Source organism: Amblyomma maculatum, chromosome 10, assembly GCF_055883805.1.
Source record: "Amblyomma maculatum isolate TAMU_Amacu chromosome 10, ASM5588380v1, whole genome shotgun sequence".
In the NCBI taxonomy this organism is placed as follows: domain Eukaryota; kingdom Metazoa; phylum Arthropoda; class Arachnida; order Ixodida; family Ixodidae; genus Amblyomma; species Amblyomma maculatum.
In genome coordinates, this window is record NC_139353.1 from 110,954,455 (window position 1) to 110,973,927 (window position 19,473).

Below are 19,473 nucleotides of genomic sequence, written 5' to 3' on the forward strand. Positions count from 1 at the left end.
CATTGTGGTTTCGTTCAGATCTTTCGTTTTAGCTTGTAACAATCTATCGAAGGCGACACTCTTTTATGACCCAATTGCCTTCTTTTGTGCTGTAATTGTCGATGTAGGAATTATTAAATGCTGTGTTAATGAAGAAAACTCTAGACTACCCGATGTGGAACGGTAGGAAAGAAGGATAGACAAGGCCGTGCCAGGCCGATTCCACCGGATCTGGCTGGCGTTCACAAATAAGGAAGCAATGGCTGAAGGGCCAAGAGGAAGCTTGTATATAAGGAAGGGGGCGTAAAGCGAACCCAGCGTGCAATTGGAACGATAGTGTCGTGTCCTTCGGGGTGTAGTTTGTTCACATCACTCCGACATTCAAGGAGTGCTCTGGCAGGGTATATAGCTCTCTGTGCTAAAAAGGCTTGTAGTGTTTTCCGTTTGCTTAACAAAAACATGTTATCCCCATACTTCATTGTGTTAGGAGCAGCAGCTTTCATTTCTAAGTTCGTGGAGAACATCCAAGCTGCCAACGCTTATGAAGAGGGTGAGTGCTTTTAAATTAGAAGAGCTAAGCAGGGACGTGCGTCAATAACGCTGCCAAATATTTCACTGTTACGCAGCAGATGATATTGACGAATAACTGCTTCTTAGAGGTTTATTTACAGTGAACGACTCAGATAGAGCAGTCCTCTATGAAAGATTGCTGTACATAGTGCGTGATTCTGTCTTCACGCAGGTGTTTCAAGGCGCGACCGGCACTTTGATAGAAGATCTAAGCGGACAGTTAGAGATACCAGGGCTAAATGACAGTGTCAAGGAGGTAAATAAGAAAGGCCAGAACTGAATGTGAGCAGGATAAGCGTTGTCGCGTAAAACATGCGAGTGTGGTGATCAATCTTGGCAGAAACACTGCCTTATAACCTGAACATTGAGAAGAGACCAAGTTCTAACAGGACAGCACAGATATATTTACACATGCGAATGCTCCGGGCAGGCCCACCCAAAAAATATGAAGAGAAAAAACGGTGGAGTCAGGTTAAGATTAACGTGCGGCAACATATTATGAATGACAAGTGCGTTGAGGCGAAAATTTCTTTAGCGTGCCGCGGGGAGTGCCGAAATAGGTGGCAGTAGGAGGTTTGTGTAGAGGTATGCACGGAGCCTTTCGTCGAGGCAAAAACTTGAAAAAGATGATGAAGAAAGACTGGCATGTCGAGACTTGGGAAGTCACCATTGGGTTTGCAAGCAGGTGAGCGAGGCAGAAAATAGTGCTTTACAAATTCACTTTAAAAATACTACGCTCATGCCCTGTCTCTCCATTTGACAAAAAGTAATATTGAGAAAAGTTTTTATTTGGCTCAGTTAAAAGACCTTAAGTGTGGGTTCAACAATACGCGGGAACTGGAGCAAAATGGGGGGTTATTTATTTATAAGTTTCGTACCAATCCCCTTGACTTAATGAAAGCATAACTGAGGATAAAGCTTTATCGAGCGTTAATCAGTTTCTATTAAATATATAGAAACTTCCCTGCATCAAAAGCAGAAATGTCTTTAGATTTGACAATCTTTCGTTTGCGGACTAGGCCAAGGAATGGAAATCAAGTAGGTCACCATGGACGGTTCCGTTAGTGCTTTGCTATAAATTTAATATCGGACGCACTCATGCAACGTAAAAATTTATTCCTGCAAAAGAAGATGAATTTACTTGCGAACGCTTTGGACAGCTTACTACCATCAGCATCTTACTTTGATGTAAAAAATGAGGATCTGGAAAGGATTTTGCTGAAGTTTGGTCAGGAAGGCATCGGCTAACAGCCTATATGCAATTTTTATGAGAGTGTGAGAAAGCTTGGGCCGAGTTATTGCCATACAGAACTTTCTAAAAGCGACAGCTTTTCAACTAACCTCGGTTGCCTTTTCGCCGTGTGCGGGTGTTTGTTCTTGAACCGAGGAGAAACCCCGTGGCAGCCATCACGTCACTCAGCCGCCGCCGAAACCGAGGTAACCGCGTGCTCGCCTCTGCATTGTCACGTGACAACCATGACTTCACTCAATCGTAGCGGCGCTGGAGCCATGGCACTCGCTCTGCTTAGAGAGCCTCCGTGGCCTCTTAGTGATGCCAATATATTCCAACAGCACACGACAATTTAACGGCAGCAGTAATAGGGGGGGGGGGGGGGGGGGGGGCTCCAGGCGACAGGCCTTCAGAGGTTGCGAAGACGACAGGCCGAATCCGATCATCAAGTGGATGTAGCTCGCCGAAAGGCTGCCATTCAGGGACGAAGAAAGGCGGTTTGAGCGAAACGTGCCTCCTAACTAATTAAAGCGAAAGCTTTAACGTTAAGGCCGGTAAAGCTTGGCTAAATGTCAGTCGTTGCCATCAAGCAACAATCATGTTTAGCCAAGCTTTACCAGGCTTAACTTTCAAGCTTTCTACCTGATTACTTAGGTTAAGCGGGGTTAAACGTTTCCCTTTTTTTCAGTCAGGTAGCGAACTGCTCGGTGGAAATATATTACAAAAGTTGATTCATTGTTTGATTCATTCAGACTTTTAAGCCAGCTAGAGTATATTTTTTTTATTCCGCAAGGAAAATTCCCTTAACTCTTGCGCTTGGCATTCGATAGTTCTAATTTCCTTAGCACCGTGAAGGGCCCTACGCCATGGTACGAAACAGCTGCGGAGAAATGTATATTAATTGAACTATGCTCCCACTTGTCTAGCACATTGGTGGCATGCCGACATGTGTAAAGCATCATAACACTGGCGGCATTACATAGCTTTTCTGGCACAAGCAGAATTTCTCAATTTTACAAATAATCTTTCGAAGTGTCTGTAAAGGGGCGATGTGTCATCAAAACTCCGTAGAGGTTTACCTATGGATTTTATGTTCTTGATACAAAGCCAAAAATCCCTGAAAGGCAGTTTGAATGAACCAGAATTCCGTTCCAGTGTATTCGCGTAGAAGAAGACTGTTTAGGGTTTTCCTTTAACGCACCTGATAGAGGAGAATATATTTCTGAAATTGCGCTAATCGAAATGGTACAACATAAGCAGTAAAGGTCGTTCTTCCCAGTTACGTGAAGGACAATATCCCCGAATAGTATACGAGCTAAACAATTTATTCAGAGCTCGCATAAGTTACAGTCCAAAACAATATGTTTGGGACACATTTTTGTCGTCGATTTTCATGTGATGACCTTTTGCAAGGCTATTTTAAAAGAAAACCACTTTCACTTTTTTTAATAGAGTGAAAGACGGCCTAATTTTCCTACTATGATAAAGTGATAACAATAAAAAACGCCAATAAATGTGGTCATTCATTTAAAATTAAAAATATTTCCCGAGGTTAGCAGGAAGTGATAAGCATACCGTGGAAACAATTAAGCATAAAGGTTTCTTTGAACAGTATCGACTTGAAAACCTATTTTTAAGGAATGCTTAATGTTCTAGAGAAGTATATGCGCAATCAATTCTTTTGGTTTTTGGTATGAAAGTGGAAAAGGCAAACAAGGGTTTTAAGGTTGCTTCTCACTAATAAATGACGCATAATGGCATAAAAAGACTGAAACAACTCAAAAGTAGAATTTTTGCTGTGGATGGTTTAAAGTGTGTCGTTCTGAGGTATTATTAAAACTATGGTTCCCATCTCAGATAACATAATGAGTTTTCCCAAGAGATTACAAACTTTCCGGAAGTAGCAACCTACTGTAAATCAATTGTTTCGACAAATTTCTGCATCATGATGGAAAATTCCATTCAGAGCAAAAGTGGCCTCCAAAATGAATAATATTTATTATCTGAGCACAAGTCTTTATTCACCCAAGGATTTTAAGACAGACCAGGGATAACAAGCTCTATCTCAACTCACAACAAATGCAAATGCGGTGTTCACGCAAGAAATGATAAATATTACTCAAGAGAGAAAAAGTTCGTTCTTGGATGCGGCGAATTCAGCAAAGCGGAAATGCGCGCACACAGGCGCACGCTTTTGGCAGCGCACAATGTCAGAAGCATTTAGAGCTTATAATAAGATATTTTCTTGCATTTCAGCTACACGACGGCCTTTAAATTTGACAGAGTGCACGCAAGAAGGGATATTCAAGTGCTACAGCCAGTACTCGTCGGTTCTGGACAACCAGAAACTTTTTCCGAAGGGCGACGGCAGTTTGGACAGTGGCGCCTACACGAAGGTCTGCAGGTATGTATCCTGTTGCCGAAAATCTAGAGGGCAAGCGCATAATAATAAAAACGAACTAAGAGAAAGCTGCCACTTCTTTTAGTTCACTAGCTAAGGTACCCGTCCCAGGCGTCCAGTTAAGATATGCTTAAACAAAGTGAATCATCGCTGTCTTCGCTTCCTTGTTAGTTCATAATCTTTAGGCAATATCTAGCAGTGGTAAAGCCCTTACACTACCCGTGCACAAATCCGTAAACGGCTCGCTGGAAAATGTTGGAGGAGGCAATACATGATACACGGTTTATTATGGAGTGTCATACAAAATGTCCACCTTCATATATAATCTAGGATGTTTATGACATTCCAGTGTAAATCCTTGATGTGCTTATTCCATCATACAGTTTTTTCAGCAAGCCAACGTCCAAAAGAAGAAACAATGAATGCCCCAGTGACACTCTGAGTATTTTATGTCGTGTTTCGAGCCGAGGCCTGCCCTCTTCAGATGATGCTTTGGAGTGAGAGAAGAAACCAGAGGATATATTTAGAGTCGACAGCGTATGAGCAGCTCTTCGCGTGCCTCTCCTTCTCGGTTATTGCTGTTTGTCGCATGCACTGAGCCACTTCAAGATCCCGCCGACACACTACGCTTCGCATCGTGCATTCATGGTCTCATTATCCGCTTGCAGAGACCTATATGCCTACAGTAAATACACGTTGCTTTCATTCTGACTTGGTTAGTTGCCATATGATACGCGTAGGCATCCAGATATGGCTGCCTGCAACAAAAGGCTGCTACCAACTGCTACCAAGCCCTCCCATGTTGTGCGATAGCGCCCCTATCAACTCACAAATGAGACCTATTCGCGTGATGTCACGCTCCCTGTCGACCAATCAGCAACACGGCCATGTCACGTGCTCTGGTGACGTCAGAACAGTAACGACCAATCAAGATGTTTCAAGATTAGGCATGCCACGCCTTTTATCCGATGTTAATACTTCTGACGCAATTTTTTTTTTCACGTTAGAAAATGAAACGCAATAGCGAAATCTCTGGGAGATCCACCCCAACCTCTGGCTAAAGTGCATGCAGAGCAACGGAAGATTGTTTGGGCTTGAAAGTGTGTTGTCTTTATATTCAACTAATTAAGTATAAAGTTTTGCTGAGCCTCAAGCGAATTCGGTAGATCTCTTCTTCCGCGTGCTCAAGTAGCAATACGGGTTTCGAAACATTGGTTACCACAGTGGCCTGCGGACATAGCCGGCAGCGAGCAAAGCCGGCGTGAACGCGGCTGCAAAGCCAGGGTAGCTGTTGTGATCGCCGGTGTTGCGAACAGATTGGCAGACAATTACGACGCACATGAATGCGAAACATGAGTGCATTTCCTCAGGCATTACGGTTTTTCTTTGTACTGAGATAAATAAATTGAGAGACATGCATACGGCTGGACACTTAAAACTACTCTTTACTTTCTCATATGCATAAGTACACTTCAGCTGTCATTCATTTCCCTGATCTTGGATTTTGAAAATGCGGCTTATGAGCTGAGAAATGGCAGGTGTTTTTCGGATGTCGGAACAGCGTCCTGTTTCTTCTGCAAGGCGGGGCCTATCCATGAGTTACGCGAAGGGATTATAGCAAGAGGATCAGTCGGCACGTCCCGTTGATCTCTTCTCGAACGGCGTTGGCACGTTTCATTTCTGCGCGCTCATATTTCGCCAAAATATGCATCATATGACGTGATCTGAGCTCGAACCCTCTCGCTGTCCCCGCCGTACACCCCTCAATTTTCTACTTAACGTTTCCGCCTTTCCCTCTTCCGCCCCTGCTCTTCTCTCTTTTTCTCAAACCGAACCCCCTTCTCCGCGTTTCATTCTCGCCCTAGTACTGTACCATTCCTATGCTCCTGCCATAAAGTCTACTTTTATGGTATTCCCCTCCTGCTTCTTGTAATCCTGTGGTTGTCCCTTATGCTGTTGTTGTTATAACTCAGTCTTTCAATGGCACAGTTCCCACTGTAACCATTCTCTGGGTCTTTCCCGCGTGGAAGCCACCCTTCTGGTGGGCAAATGCCATGGTTCCCGCCACATTCCGAAACCCCTAAGGCGCCCATTGCCTCTTGTACCTACTCTGGTATTTCTACTCTCTCCAATATCGTGCTCTATAATTACCTATTTTTGCACCTATTATCCATTGCAGGTAGTAGGCGGACTTAGGAGGATCTCTCTGCTATCCGCAATGCCCTTAAAATTCGCCAGAGTCCTTCCACGCCCTTTCAGGTCCCGAAACGCCGCCAGAGCTTCATATAGGGTCAGCAATGGCTGCTAGAGGCGCAGCTGTGCACTGATGGGCAGCGAGTCGCTTCCGGAGCTGCCAGCCGCCGTCATATTACGAGCTGCAGTTGCACCTAACCGTTTGAAATGTCTTGCGATTGCCGTATTGGGTGACGTCAGGATGTGCTCTCAATTAGGCAATTGCAGGGGAGAAAAGGACCACGCTGATGATATGAATATGCCTCATAGCAGTTTACGCCCGGCGTAATAACGGCGCCTCTAAAGCCTGTTGTATATTAAATTTATACCGTTGTTTTTATACTTGTAGCTTATTAGGCGAATCAGAACGATATTTACTTGTCTCCTGCCTGCCCTCTGTTCTCTCCGACCGTAAAACGTACACAGCGTAATCGAAATACCACCGTGCACCATATTCGACACCCCAAGCGTGACCGATACGCTAAAGGCATGATAACCGATTTCCTCAGTCTATATGGTTTGTCAGATCATCAGCAAGCTCATTTTTTGTGCTGTCTTTGCCTTTGTCGCACTACTGTGCCGTACGGCGCCAGCGTATGGCTTCATCGGTGGCACCTCGTTGTCGAGATAGGAGCAGTGGGGCGGCGGTCTGCCTGCATGCCGGCACGATGTCCTGCTGTCAGTGGCAACCAATACCTCCAGCCGTTTTCCCTTGCCCCCTCCATTAGCCACGTGCTACAGTTCTAGTGACGTTTACTTCAATCTCTGCTTCAAGGTTTTTTCTGCCACTTGTTTTCAAAATTTCTGGTTAATTCGCGAAACCAGAGCTTCAGGATGATGATACAGTATTGAGCAGTTCCCTCGTGTCGAGGTATTTTCCAGTAACGCGCCTGCGGCGACGACTGCAGCTCGCAGCTGTGGTTGTTTACCAGCTGTGTACGAACGAATATTGCTGTTTACATGAATGCCAGCTGCGCTGTCTTGATATTCTAGATCCTGGACGCGCTGTGCCGAAAGCAGCATCACTAGCTTTTCACAGCACGACAAATCTGCCAGTAAGGACAATGTATGCGACCGCACCCCCAGGAAGCTCAATGGCTTTGTGCGACTGGCGCTCCCTGCTTATTGAGTCTACTACAAGCAATATAACCAAGAGTTGATGTCAAAGCCTTCTGTGAAGTGTTCGCGTAGAAGCTAGTGCAGCGAGTGTTTTAGTTAAAGTGACGTAACCTGTGTACGCGTGCCACTAAAAACTGCAGATGTCGGCCGCTTTCAGTGTTACTGGGCAGATCGATTTACTTCGACGTTGTCGCTAATTGCATGCACCTCCTGTAAGTTACACAATCGCAGACTTCGCGGTACTCTGGCCTGAAATACACTCTATTGCAATCTGCATTCACTAAAACGTCAGCATTCACTCGCTGCAATCGCCGAACTCTCATTCCGAAATCCTACGGACGCGATTTGTCTACTCATCGCGGAAGTGAGTCGGCGTCGGTTGTTTTGGTTTGAGGGTATTAAACTTTTTGACAGACTCGCGTGCATTTCAAGAAATGTTTATTTTATGCTTGCTGCGACCTTGAAAATATAGTTTTCTTGCAATTGATTTGGAGGTAAACATGGCAAACGTTCATATGCACATTGAAATTTGCATGAAGAAAGCGCATGGGTGTGCACAGATAAATAAACTAGAGAAACAGACAGAAATGTCGCCTGTACATTTGGCAACATCTTTAATGGAAGGAAAAATGTTATAAAAAGTCAAACAGTCAAACTCACTGGAATATAAAACGACTAAAACAAACCATGACAAGAAGGAGAAAAAACAAGAACGTGGTCAGACCTCACTGCCACATGATCGACTGCAAAAAATGCAATATAGAATAAAAAACTATTTCCAACTAAACGCATACAGGCAAATAACAAAAACGAGAAAAATAGCCACGGAAACAAGGCCAGACCTTTGTTCACTTGCCCTGCTGCGAATTGCTGCTGCAACCATTTTCGTCGCTTCGTGAGACTTCAAGCTCTAATTTAGAGCTAAGAAACACCAGCTTCTGTACTCTACGCCACTTGAGCCTATCCTGCTCTTGCTGTGCGCAGGTCCAAAATCTCACGAGTTCATCTCACATGCGGCAGTAGAGGCTGCGACACGTATGGCAGCAGCCTCCGAGGACAACAAAAAGTGTCACTCATTTTTTTATTTCACCAAGTAAACGTACCGAAACATATGTACGAGCAGCTACAAGCGAGGAAAAAATATGATTTGCTATTTCAATCTAGCTGTACAGCCTGAATATCAGATACAACGCGTATTTAATTTTATTTTTAATTCGCGAAAAAAAAAAAAAAAACGTTTTTCTTAGTTTTTTTCAAGCCTTCACAGTTTCCGGAAATTTCCCATTCCTAACAGTAGCGCAGTCATAGCTCAAATTTCAGCGGTGCCGGCATCGGAAGACGGCGTAGACGCTTCCTCACTGCCTGTCTCACTCGCGCACTCTCTGTTTCCACACTTATATCTCACGCTTCTTTCGCTTTGAGAAACTAAAGTCGGCTGTGACCCTTTCTAGCCAAGCCATAATTTTTTTGTGACTGTTTGTCTGTGTGTGTATCTGTGTCTGGGGAGGGGTGATGCACGGCCTCCACGAACCTTCATAAATTGATTCGCATACCTTTTGGGGTCCCAGAGGTCTATAAATTTGCATTGAGCGGGGGCAAGTTCAAGGGAAAACCGAGAGTTGCCTCAATGAGCGTATTATGGAGCATGCCAATAATTCTCTCAACAGTGTAGAAAGAAACTTGGGGGTCCACTGCCTAAACTGCACCTCCCGTTGCTGTTAGCCCTTTCTCCATGAATGCACTCTCACTGCGAGAAGTGCGCATCATATACCACGTGAAATCAGAGAAGCCGCCCACACTGTAAGCTGGGCAAAGACTGTGTAAGCACACCCTAGATAGTTCTAACAAAACGGGAATTTTAGCCAGGTACAGTTATAGTAATTCGGTCGCCCAACCTCGAAGTTTTATAGTTTAGGATTGCTGAATTTGGCTTTTAGCTGTTATTGGCCCCTTTTGGAATTTGCTATTTTCGTCCTTCTGCTCTCAAGGGCTTTTACCGGCTTTATCACTATCTTACTGCACCTTATTTTATTTCAGCTTTTAATGGCCTTTTTAAATAATTTATTGCATTTTACTTTCATGTTGTCATTGCCTATTGTTATTTGTTCCTCGTTTACCACTTATCCGCCTAAATCTCTTCTCTGTCCTTCAATTTTGTTTGTTCCCTGGTACAGCATTATTATCTCGTGTCTTTTTCACCTATGTTACCCTTCTGTCGCTTGCAAACCTAGAAGCTGTTCTCCATCCTTCCCAGCTCAGTTTTCCGATATATGCCGTGTTTCTCAGCAAAAAAGAAAAAAAAACAAAAAAAAAAAAACAGTCGAAGACAGTGCGTTGTCGTCATTTTTTTGTCAGTCCGTGTCTCAATGTGCGTTTGTTTTTCCAAAAGTCCCTGGAGAGTCGGCGGACCACAAGAGTTCCACGGACTCCAGTTTGAGAAACTGCTTTAAACCACCACGGTGGTATTGGGTTTGAGTGCTATTGTGGGAGGAACGTTATGACTGTACGAAAAAAGTTGTGTCTAGATAACCAAATAAGCATTTATGGAAAAATTCAATTTCCCATGAATTCAGCAAATTCATGCCTACACCGTCGTAGCTGCTAAATCGTCTGTGTGTTTTGGCTTTCATTGACCTCTGTTCCACATTTAACCTATCTCAGCTCCTAGAGGAACTAACTCGAGTCCCCCCCCCCCCCCCCCTCCCTCCTTCTCTTGATAGGCAAATGTGCTGGATTTTGTGCTCACGAACTATCCTGATTCTGACACCTCCACAACTCTACTGCTAGATGCCAGTGACCCCTTAACAATGCACGGCACTATGCAATCACCCTTGCCCCGCCTTTCCAAACGGTCCAAAAAATAATCCGAGACTACGGGAAATCAGAATTCCAAATATTTATTTATGTCTTGAAATGTTCGTTGATGCATTTTTGCCATAATTCTGGGAATTAGCAGTGCTTCAAAACTCAATGCTATTTAGAAGATCGTGGCGCTCATTGATAAATATATTTATCTTCAGCGTATATTTGGCATTAGGCGCTCGCCCAGGCTTAACGTAGACTCAGAACGTTATCAAATAGGAAAATAAGAATCATGTTTATTCTTACAAAAATGTGAACATTTAAAGAGAAATGACGGCTTACCAGTCCAGTGCGGCCGACTATAAAAACGCTCTCTTCAGTACTAAATACAATTAGTTTCACACCAGTCTTCCTTGCCACAAACGTTTTGGAACGTGATTAGCATGCATGAATTCAAAGATATTTCTTGAAGAATGACGAAGAATTTGTTTTTGAATAAACACTGTTGTATCCTTCATGGTAACATCTTCTCATCTTCTTTTTCATATGCTTTACCAAGAACCTTTCTTCCTCTTTGTTCGCACGACTATTTACAGATGGATCCTGTTCTCATCAACTGGGTAGGCATGCCTGATCAAATAGAGGCCGCGAAAATTTAATTTTCAGCTGCTCGACATGATATTACCCAAATAGGTTTGAAACAGCACCCAAACTTACTCATCAATTATATTTTTCGCATGACGTTCTGCAGTCATTATAGAGTGCTATTTTACAAAACGAATGTAAGGCGGGAATAGTGGTTCCTGTACATTTATATGGTAGTGTCGACAGCCCCCCACAACTATAAACCGATTTCATTAAAGTTCATTTCATGCACCTTACTTGAACACAATCTATCCTAGCCTAATCTAAATCTTTCATCACTGATTTAGCTGTTTCTTCGCACCCAATTAGCCTGTTAAACGCAACTTTTCGCTTTTGAAAATGATTCACTTTCCACATTGAATTCTCCGTCATTTCAGATTTGAATTTTCAGTTATTATTATTGCAAACGCAGTTATACTGAGGCACAGCAACTTCTAGTTACCAAGCATAGTTTATTAATGTTGATGCTAATCTTATGAAGTGGATCGAGTGCTTTTAGGAGGAATGTGACTCACCGTATGTTCCGCAACATCCGGCGTTACTTAAGGTTTTGTACTAGATCTTCTGTCTTCCTAATTAATATTAAAGAACTTCCGTATCCCATCACCACCAATCCCACCACAATCATCGTCATCATCATCATCAGCCTGAACATTCCCACTGCAGGGCGAAGTCCTCTTCCATATTCCTCAAAATAACTCGGTCCTGCGCTAGCCGCATCCACTTGACCCCTGGCAACTTCTTAACCTCATCCGCGCACCTAACTTTCTGCCGCACTTTCTATGCCTTCCTTCCCTTGGAATCAAGTTTGATGCCCTAAGCGACCATCGGTTATCTCCTCTTCGTACTACATGTACCGACTGTCAGTGGCTCACAAACCGGACATCCTATCCATGATTGTGTACTATGTCAAAATATTGTTAAAGGGCGGCCAGCCAATGAAAACAGGACAAATGACTGAGAGATGATGTTCTATGACCATAAGAAGCCGTTTAATGAAATGTGCGCCTGGCGCGAGCGCCCCTTCTCGCGCCACTGCCCGCTTCTTCCTTCTTTCAGGTCCGTAACCCTGCCCGAGAGCATCAAGCGATCGTCCCGATCGTGGACGAGAAAGTTGGCCGATGTTTACGACTTCATGACATGTCGATGGGCGTGACTGGACGGCTCACGAAGAAGAGGAAGAAGTAAGAAGACAACTGCTTGCTGCCACGATGATCCTCGGATGAAGCCTGCCCAAGATGCTTTCAGACCACTGGTCTTCAAGGTCCGATGGCCGAGGCTCAGGCACGAACCGCATGGTATAGGCAGGGGTCTTGTGTTCATGTGGGGTGGCGTCTTGGGTCTTTAGGGTCTCAGGTCGGCAAATCGGGTCAGTAGGGTAGCATGGTTCTGTTCTCGCTGTATTATGGTCGTGTAGGTAGCGTCTCGGGTCAGTCTCCTCCGTCGTGTCTTGTGGTCAAGGCTGAGGAAGGGGCGGAGGAACGGCAAGGTCTTGTTGGGTCTAGCAGGCCGGGGACCAGCCATGGGATGTCTCCTAACATTTCGCCGACGACAAAAGAAGACACAGGGCGCCGAAGCTCAAGACTAGGATGAGGGGTCTGGAGCACCTCCAACCAAATGTTACGGGACGGCGACCCTATGAAAACAGGAGAACAGAGGACCGAGACATGATGTTCGATGACCGTGAGATGTTTAATGAAATATTGCGGGCCTAAATTGAGCGCAGCTGCACGCGCCACTCCCCGCTTCTTTCTCCTTTCTGATCCGTATCGATATCTAGCCCCTTTGATGTAGTCACACACTCATACACTCTTCAATCTGATCTTGATACCTTCTCCACTTTGTGCCACACCGGGTCTATGAAACTAATTATTGTCAAGCGCAAAGTAATAAGAGTAGCACGTACGCTTAAGAAGTCTTCACTCCCCTTTATATATGTCCTTGGTTACAGGTTTTGTCGCTTATGCATTACAAACTTGTGGAAGATACATGTTGAAGAGTGAACATAGTAGTAATGCTAACAAAACGCTTGGCGTTTCTTTTGCCGCAATATTTTTCTTTCACCAGAGGCATTGAAAGTAGTGATATATGTATGTATGTGTATGTGTATGTGTATGTACACACACACACACACACACACACACACACACACACACACACACACACACACACACACACACACACACACACACACACACACACACACACACACACACACACACACACACACACACACACACACACACACACACACACACACACACACACACACACACATATATATATACATATACATTGTGGGATCCTCTATGGGGCTGCGGCTCCGCTCTCGGAGCCAAATGCCGCTCCGGTAGCTCAGACTGCACTGCAGTGGTGGCTCCAATGAACAAAACGAACACCGAGGACCAAAGGGTTAACAGTTTATAGGTCTTCCTTGGCCGCGCGCGCGATCATGCAAAGGCTGGGGCCGTACTGGCTTCGTGGACGCATCCACTCTCTCCACCCGCCCGGTCCGCTCTCCTCTCAATGCACACACAACACGCGCACTCACTCACTCACTCACTCACTCACTCACTCACTCACTCACTCACTAACTCACTCACTCCCGTATGCCCAGAACCACACCCAGCCAACATACAGGGCGCGCGCCCCCTCGCCACAGCAGTCATGACATAGAGGGGGAAGGAGGCTGGCACGCAATATGGAGAGGAGAGGCCGCGCTCCCTCCTCGCCGCCACGGCGTAGCCAGGGGAGCGGTGGTGGTAGAAACATTTTATTGCCATTGCAACAAACATTGGGGGCGAAGCCCCTTGCATGGTACTTGTGTGCTCCCTTAATACACGGGAGACACCCTTATAAGGTAAAACAAAGTCCTTAAAGACCAATCTTCCTCATAGCACTGGGAATGATCTTGCGTTGGTCTTGACTTGAGGTGCCTTTTATGAGAGACTCCCAGTAGGACTCTGCGACGTTCGATCATGGGGGATGAAGAAAGGTGGGGCATGTAAAAAGGATGTGCAGGAAGTGTCCTGGTTTGCAGCAGCGTCTGCATGATGAGGAAAACTGGTCTGGGTATTGGGAATGTAGAAGTGTAGGGTATGGAGCAGTGCGAGTCTGCAAGTGTCGCCAGTGTACGGACTGCGCTATGGTGAGAGAAGGGGCGGAGGGTGTATATTCCCTTCGTTTGTCCCGGTAATACAAGAGAATATCACGGAGGGAGAGCAGGCGCTCCTCGGCCTGTAGAGGGAGCTCCATTCCTCTAGCCTGGAAAGTAAGACCTCTGGCTAGGAAATCAACCTCCTCGTTGCCAGGAAGACCAGCATGTGCTGGCATCCAGATGAGGCTCACGGGGTGCCGGGGCTGCCAGAAGCGTAATATTTTGAGGAGCGCTGCGGGATAAATAGGCATTGGCATAATTTGGAATTGCAGATTTGGAGTCAGAGATAATTTTTGTGGCAGATGTAGAGATGAGAGCAAGCGCAATGGCTGTCTCCTCTGCCTTTGTTGTGGATTGTTGGCTGCAGCCAGGACCACACGGGAGCCTGACGTATATTCGGCTGCGTTCATGTAGACCACCTCTTTGTCCTCGCTATATTGTCTGTGAAGGGCGTGAGCCCTGGCTATTGTGCGGCCCTGGTCTAGCTCAGGGTGCATGTTTTTAGGGATGGGCGGTATGATGAGGTTAGAGCGGAGGTTAGGAGAAAGGGGGACACCATCATTCGGATGTAAACTGGGATAAGGTTTAGGTGAGATAATAAAGTGCGGCTAGCCGCCGAGTTGGATAGGACTGATATTTGTGCCGTTAAAGTAGCCTCTCTAAGTTCCCCGAAAGTGTAGTGCTAGAGCACATGGTTGCCAACCGGTGGCAGGAGTACCTGGAAAAGGAAGACCTATATCCGGACACAATTATCAGCTTCAGGCGCAGACTCAGCACTCAAGACGCCATGCTACAACTCAAGCAAGAAATAATCGACAAGACACAAGACAGCAAAATTCTGGGACTTGATTTACAAAGCGCATTTGACAAAGTCAAACACTCAGCCGTATTAGAACAAGTATCGAGACTCAACATGCGGGTAGCGGGCTACAATTACATGCAAGGCTTCTGCACGCCGGAGACCTTAAGTTCCCCGAACACAAGCTCGGTAGCACGGGTACCCCGCAAAGTTCAGTTATCTCGCCGTTGCTCTTCAACCTTGTCATGATCGCGTTAGCGAGGGCACTAAAAGGACCGCCGTCCGGCATACGATATACGTCGACGACATTACCCTGTGGGCGGCAGGCGGCACCGACCCCAGCATTGAGCAGCAGCTCCAAGAGGCTGTTACTGCCATCGAGCAACACCTTGACGGAACAGGCCTAGTGTGCTCACCCGCCAAATCCGAACTGTTCGTCCTCACACCATTACAACCGGGACAGAAACGCGCTCCCCCTCGGGAGTGCAATCACATAAAGATCGTGACTGAAACGGGGCAGCGCATCACCGAAGTTCCCAAGCTCAGATTCCTGGGCCTGCTACTAAACAAGAGCGGCCGCAAGAACGAGACCATCAACAAAATTACCACCAAAGCAATGGACTCTATCCGGCATATACACCGAGTCTTGACACGACGGGCAGGCATGCGTGAAGACAGCCTTGTGTGGCTCGTCCAGTCGTTCGTGATCAGTCACATCGCCTACGTTGCGGACTACCTCAACCGGCTGGCCACTGACAGGACCAAAATAAACACGCTGATCAGATGGGTTTACAAGACGGCGCTGGGATTAATGGGGACCACGAGTACGGCTCGGTTCCTGCAGCTCGGCGTCCATAACACCTTAGAAAAATAGCCGAGGCGCAGCTCACTGCGCAAATGGAGCGCCTCTCTACCACCAAGACAGGCCGCAGTATACTGACGTCCCTGGGTTACAATCCCAGAGCTCCCAGTCGACAAGCGTGCCAGATAAGCGATGAGGCGTGGGCCCACATTCCCGTGGACCCCATCCGAAAAAACATGCACCCCGAGTACAACCAAGAACGGCGGCAGGCGCGAGTCAAAGTCCTCGTCGAGCAACACGCCCAGGACCCGCACGCCCGGTACGTGGACGCAGCGGAATACAAGCGAGCAGGATTCGTGGCAGTGGCGGAGGCTACCGGCATCAAGACGACAGCGAGCGTGCGGTGCACGGACGCCACAAACGCCGAGGAAGTTGCCATCGCTCTGGCGATCTCGGAGGCCGAGTGTCGCACCCTGCTCAGCGACTCGAGGAACGCTGTGTGCAGCTTTGCTAAGGGGCGAGTGTGCGCGCCGGCGGCCGCCATCATCAGTAAGCTCCGGCTCCAACACCGCGGCAACGCTATCCGCATCAAATGGGTCCCGGCACACGCGGGAGATTGTGCATCCTCACCGAATCACAACGATACGGCCCATTCGGCGGCGCGAGCGCTTACCTTCCGCGCCCCTGAAGCGGACCGTTCCGAGTGGTGGTTCGAAACAAAAGACCGAATGACCAGTTACGAGGAAGTGACTAAATTTTACCGCCTAGCTCGACGGACAATGCCGCCGCCTCACCTGGCACTTAGTCGGGAGAAGGCGATCATCCTAAGGCAAATGCAAACCGGGTCACTCCTAGCCCCGGCAGTGCTACACGTCCTCCACCCAGACATCTGCACGCGTGATATGAGCAGTGCATGTCAAGTGGGTCTGGCGGACCAATGGCACATCATGTGGGACTGTGCCAGGTTCCCGACCGAAGCTGCATCCAGGACATACCCGCCGGAACTTCAAAGTGCTGTGCAAAATACAGACAAGGACATTCAACTATGGGCCGTCCAGCATGCCTGGGGTGCGCTCGAAAAGCACAAGCCTCCAATCCCATCACAAACGGGCCAAATGAGGTTGTGCCAGCGTCACGATGATTTAGCCCGTCATTTGCCCTCTCCTTAATTAAGTTATACATACATACATACGTACATACATACATACGTACGTACGTACGTACATACATACGTACATACATACATACATACATACATACATACATACATACATACATACATACATACATACATACATACATACATACATACATACATACATACATACATACATACATACATACATACATACATACATACATACATACATACATACATACATACATACATACATACATACATACATACATACATACATACATACATACATACATACATACATACATACATACATACATACATACATACATACATACATACATACATACATACATACATACATACATAGACCCAGCACACGGATTTTGGATACTAGTGGAATCGAATGGGTGTCTAGCTTGAGGGATATAGGCGGAATACCCTGAATAGTATTGCTTGGGACGGTAGAGAAAGAGTGAAAGCCCGCGTCGCTTCTACCCTTTAGTGCTGTTGGTATGCTCCGTGGTCTGGTTCCTCGGTAGTTCCCTGCCGCTGGACACTAGGTTGTACCCCGGAGATTCAGGCTCTGCATCTGGGACCGTGGTCGCTGCTGCCGGGGTGAAGGCGCGAAGTTAGAAAGCTGGAATCATGGTCGACGCCCTGGGATTGTCAACCAGGGCAGGAGGCAGGGCTCATTCACCTTCGCCAGCCAGGGTTGAACAGGCGTACTCGAGTCCGGGAAAGCCCAGACGGCGGCGGGAGAGGTCAGTGTGGGCTGGTATCTCGTCGCCCTCCAGTTCGTGAGTTATTCGAGCTCAAATGCGAGCTGCTCCAAGAACGAGCTCCAATTTGAGCTATTCTGGGGACCACTGTATGCCTACGAAGCCATTGGAGTGGTAGACTGAACATCACCTTCACCGTTGCCCGCCATCTGAACGCAGACAGCGTGGCCCATGCGCCCCGAGTGCCGGTGTCATAAATAAGGCCAGTCGGCGGGCTAGGTCCCTCTGAACGTGCTCAACACAGGCTTCGCGTACAGGAACGTCGCTGGCTTATGTATCGACACGCGCAGGATAAACACGAGACTTCTCGTGCCCTTGCGGTTGACATTAGGCGACTTCTTCTACCTTCCGCACTGTAACATAGCGGAAAGGACTGAATTCCCTTGCATTTGCTCGCGCGCGAACTCGCTCGTCTGCATTTCCTGCATCAACAGCTCAGATGCGAATTGTGCAAGCAGGGACCGCGTTTAGGGCCTGCATGCGCGCTCTCACGCATGCGATCTCAACGATTTCGCTGGCTGCGGGTGTTATAGCGATGCCGGTAGAGACTGGCCTCGGCATTGCCCGCCTCTGCGCTCTACTGAACGAGGGGCGTTTTGGCTTCCACAGCATCTCTCTGGAAATACTGCTTCAGCTATTCCACGTGAATGGGTTCGCTTATTCGGCCTAACTTCGGGCCTTTCATTCGGTAAACCTGCCTTGACTGTTTCTCTGCGATTAAAAACTCTCGAGACTCATGCGGGCGCAAGGTTGGCTGCGAATCCTGCAGATGCGTCGCTGAGAACATGATTTCGCCTCATAATCATGTCTCCTAACTGGAACTCAAGGTGTTATAGGCTTTGTCGTAGCTCGCCTTCTGGCTTTCCCTTGCCTTCTCACATCTGCGGCTCGCCTCCTCAATGGCATTGTCCAAACGCTCTCGCAATCACCGTGCGTAGTCGTCGACATTGCTCTCGACTTTGCGGACATCGTCCGACCTATGGGTCTGGACCGTGCCCGTTGGCGTGTTCAGCTCCTTGCATAACAAGATAAAAGCCGGCGTGAAGCTGGTAGAGCGATTTACACTCGTGCGCAGAGCGAAGGATATGGCGTCCAAGTGCTCATCCCAATCATTATGCGACCGCGCATATGCGCCCAGGAGCGGCTTGATGTCCCGACTGCGGCGCTCGTTCACGTTGGACTGGGTATGATAGCACGTGGTTTTCTGCTGCCGTACTCCCATTGGCGCGCGTATCCCGAAGCACCTTCGACGTGAAATGCGTGGCGCTGTCGGTTATTAGTCGCTCTGAAAAGACAAAACGAACAAACACCTCCGACAGCTTTCCCAAGATCACCCGGGCAGTAGCTTTCCTCAGCGGGTACAGCACAGCGAAAGCACTGAAATGACATGTAACGACAAGAACGTATTTGTACCCCCTTCTGCTGCGCGGCAGCAGCCCCATTAAAATCGTATGCCAGGATCTCCCATGGCTTTGTGCTTATGATGGGCTGGAGTAAGCGATGTGGCTTTCCTCCTCGAAGCTTTCTCTCTTGGCAGATGTGGCATGTTCGCACGTATCGACATACGTCAGCCTTCATTACGGGCCAGGAAGCGAACCGACAAAGCTTCCATGTGTTTGGGGCGCGCCCGTGACCGTCGACGTCGTGATAGTGCCTCGTAGCGGCGCGGCGCAGTTAGCACGGAATCACGACTTTAAAGCGCTCACTGGAGGCTTCTTTTTCTGGCACGTATTTTAGCAAAGCTCCTTCATGGTCCAGCTGGAAGTTTTCCAACTCACTCGTAGCAATGCCAGCTGCACTAGAGTTAGTGCCAACA

General features: G+C 47.2%; 1 protein-coding gene across 1 annotated transcript in view; it reads left to right on the top strand.

Annotated features, from left to right (window-relative positions):
• The first annotated feature begins 287 nt into the window (after positions 1-287).
• The window catches only part of LOC146177238 (uncharacterized), a 51,343-nt gene continuing 32,157 nt past the window's right edge, over positions 288-19,473 (top strand). Inside the window, exons 1-2 of the mRNA XM_084581110.1 lie at positions 288-529; positions 4,037-4,184. Of these exons, the coding sequence (XP_084437236.1) occupies positions 439-529; positions 4,037-4,184 (239 nt within the window). The 5' untranslated portion in view covers positions 288-438. The remainder of the gene's footprint in view (positions 530-4,036; positions 4,185-19,473) is intronic.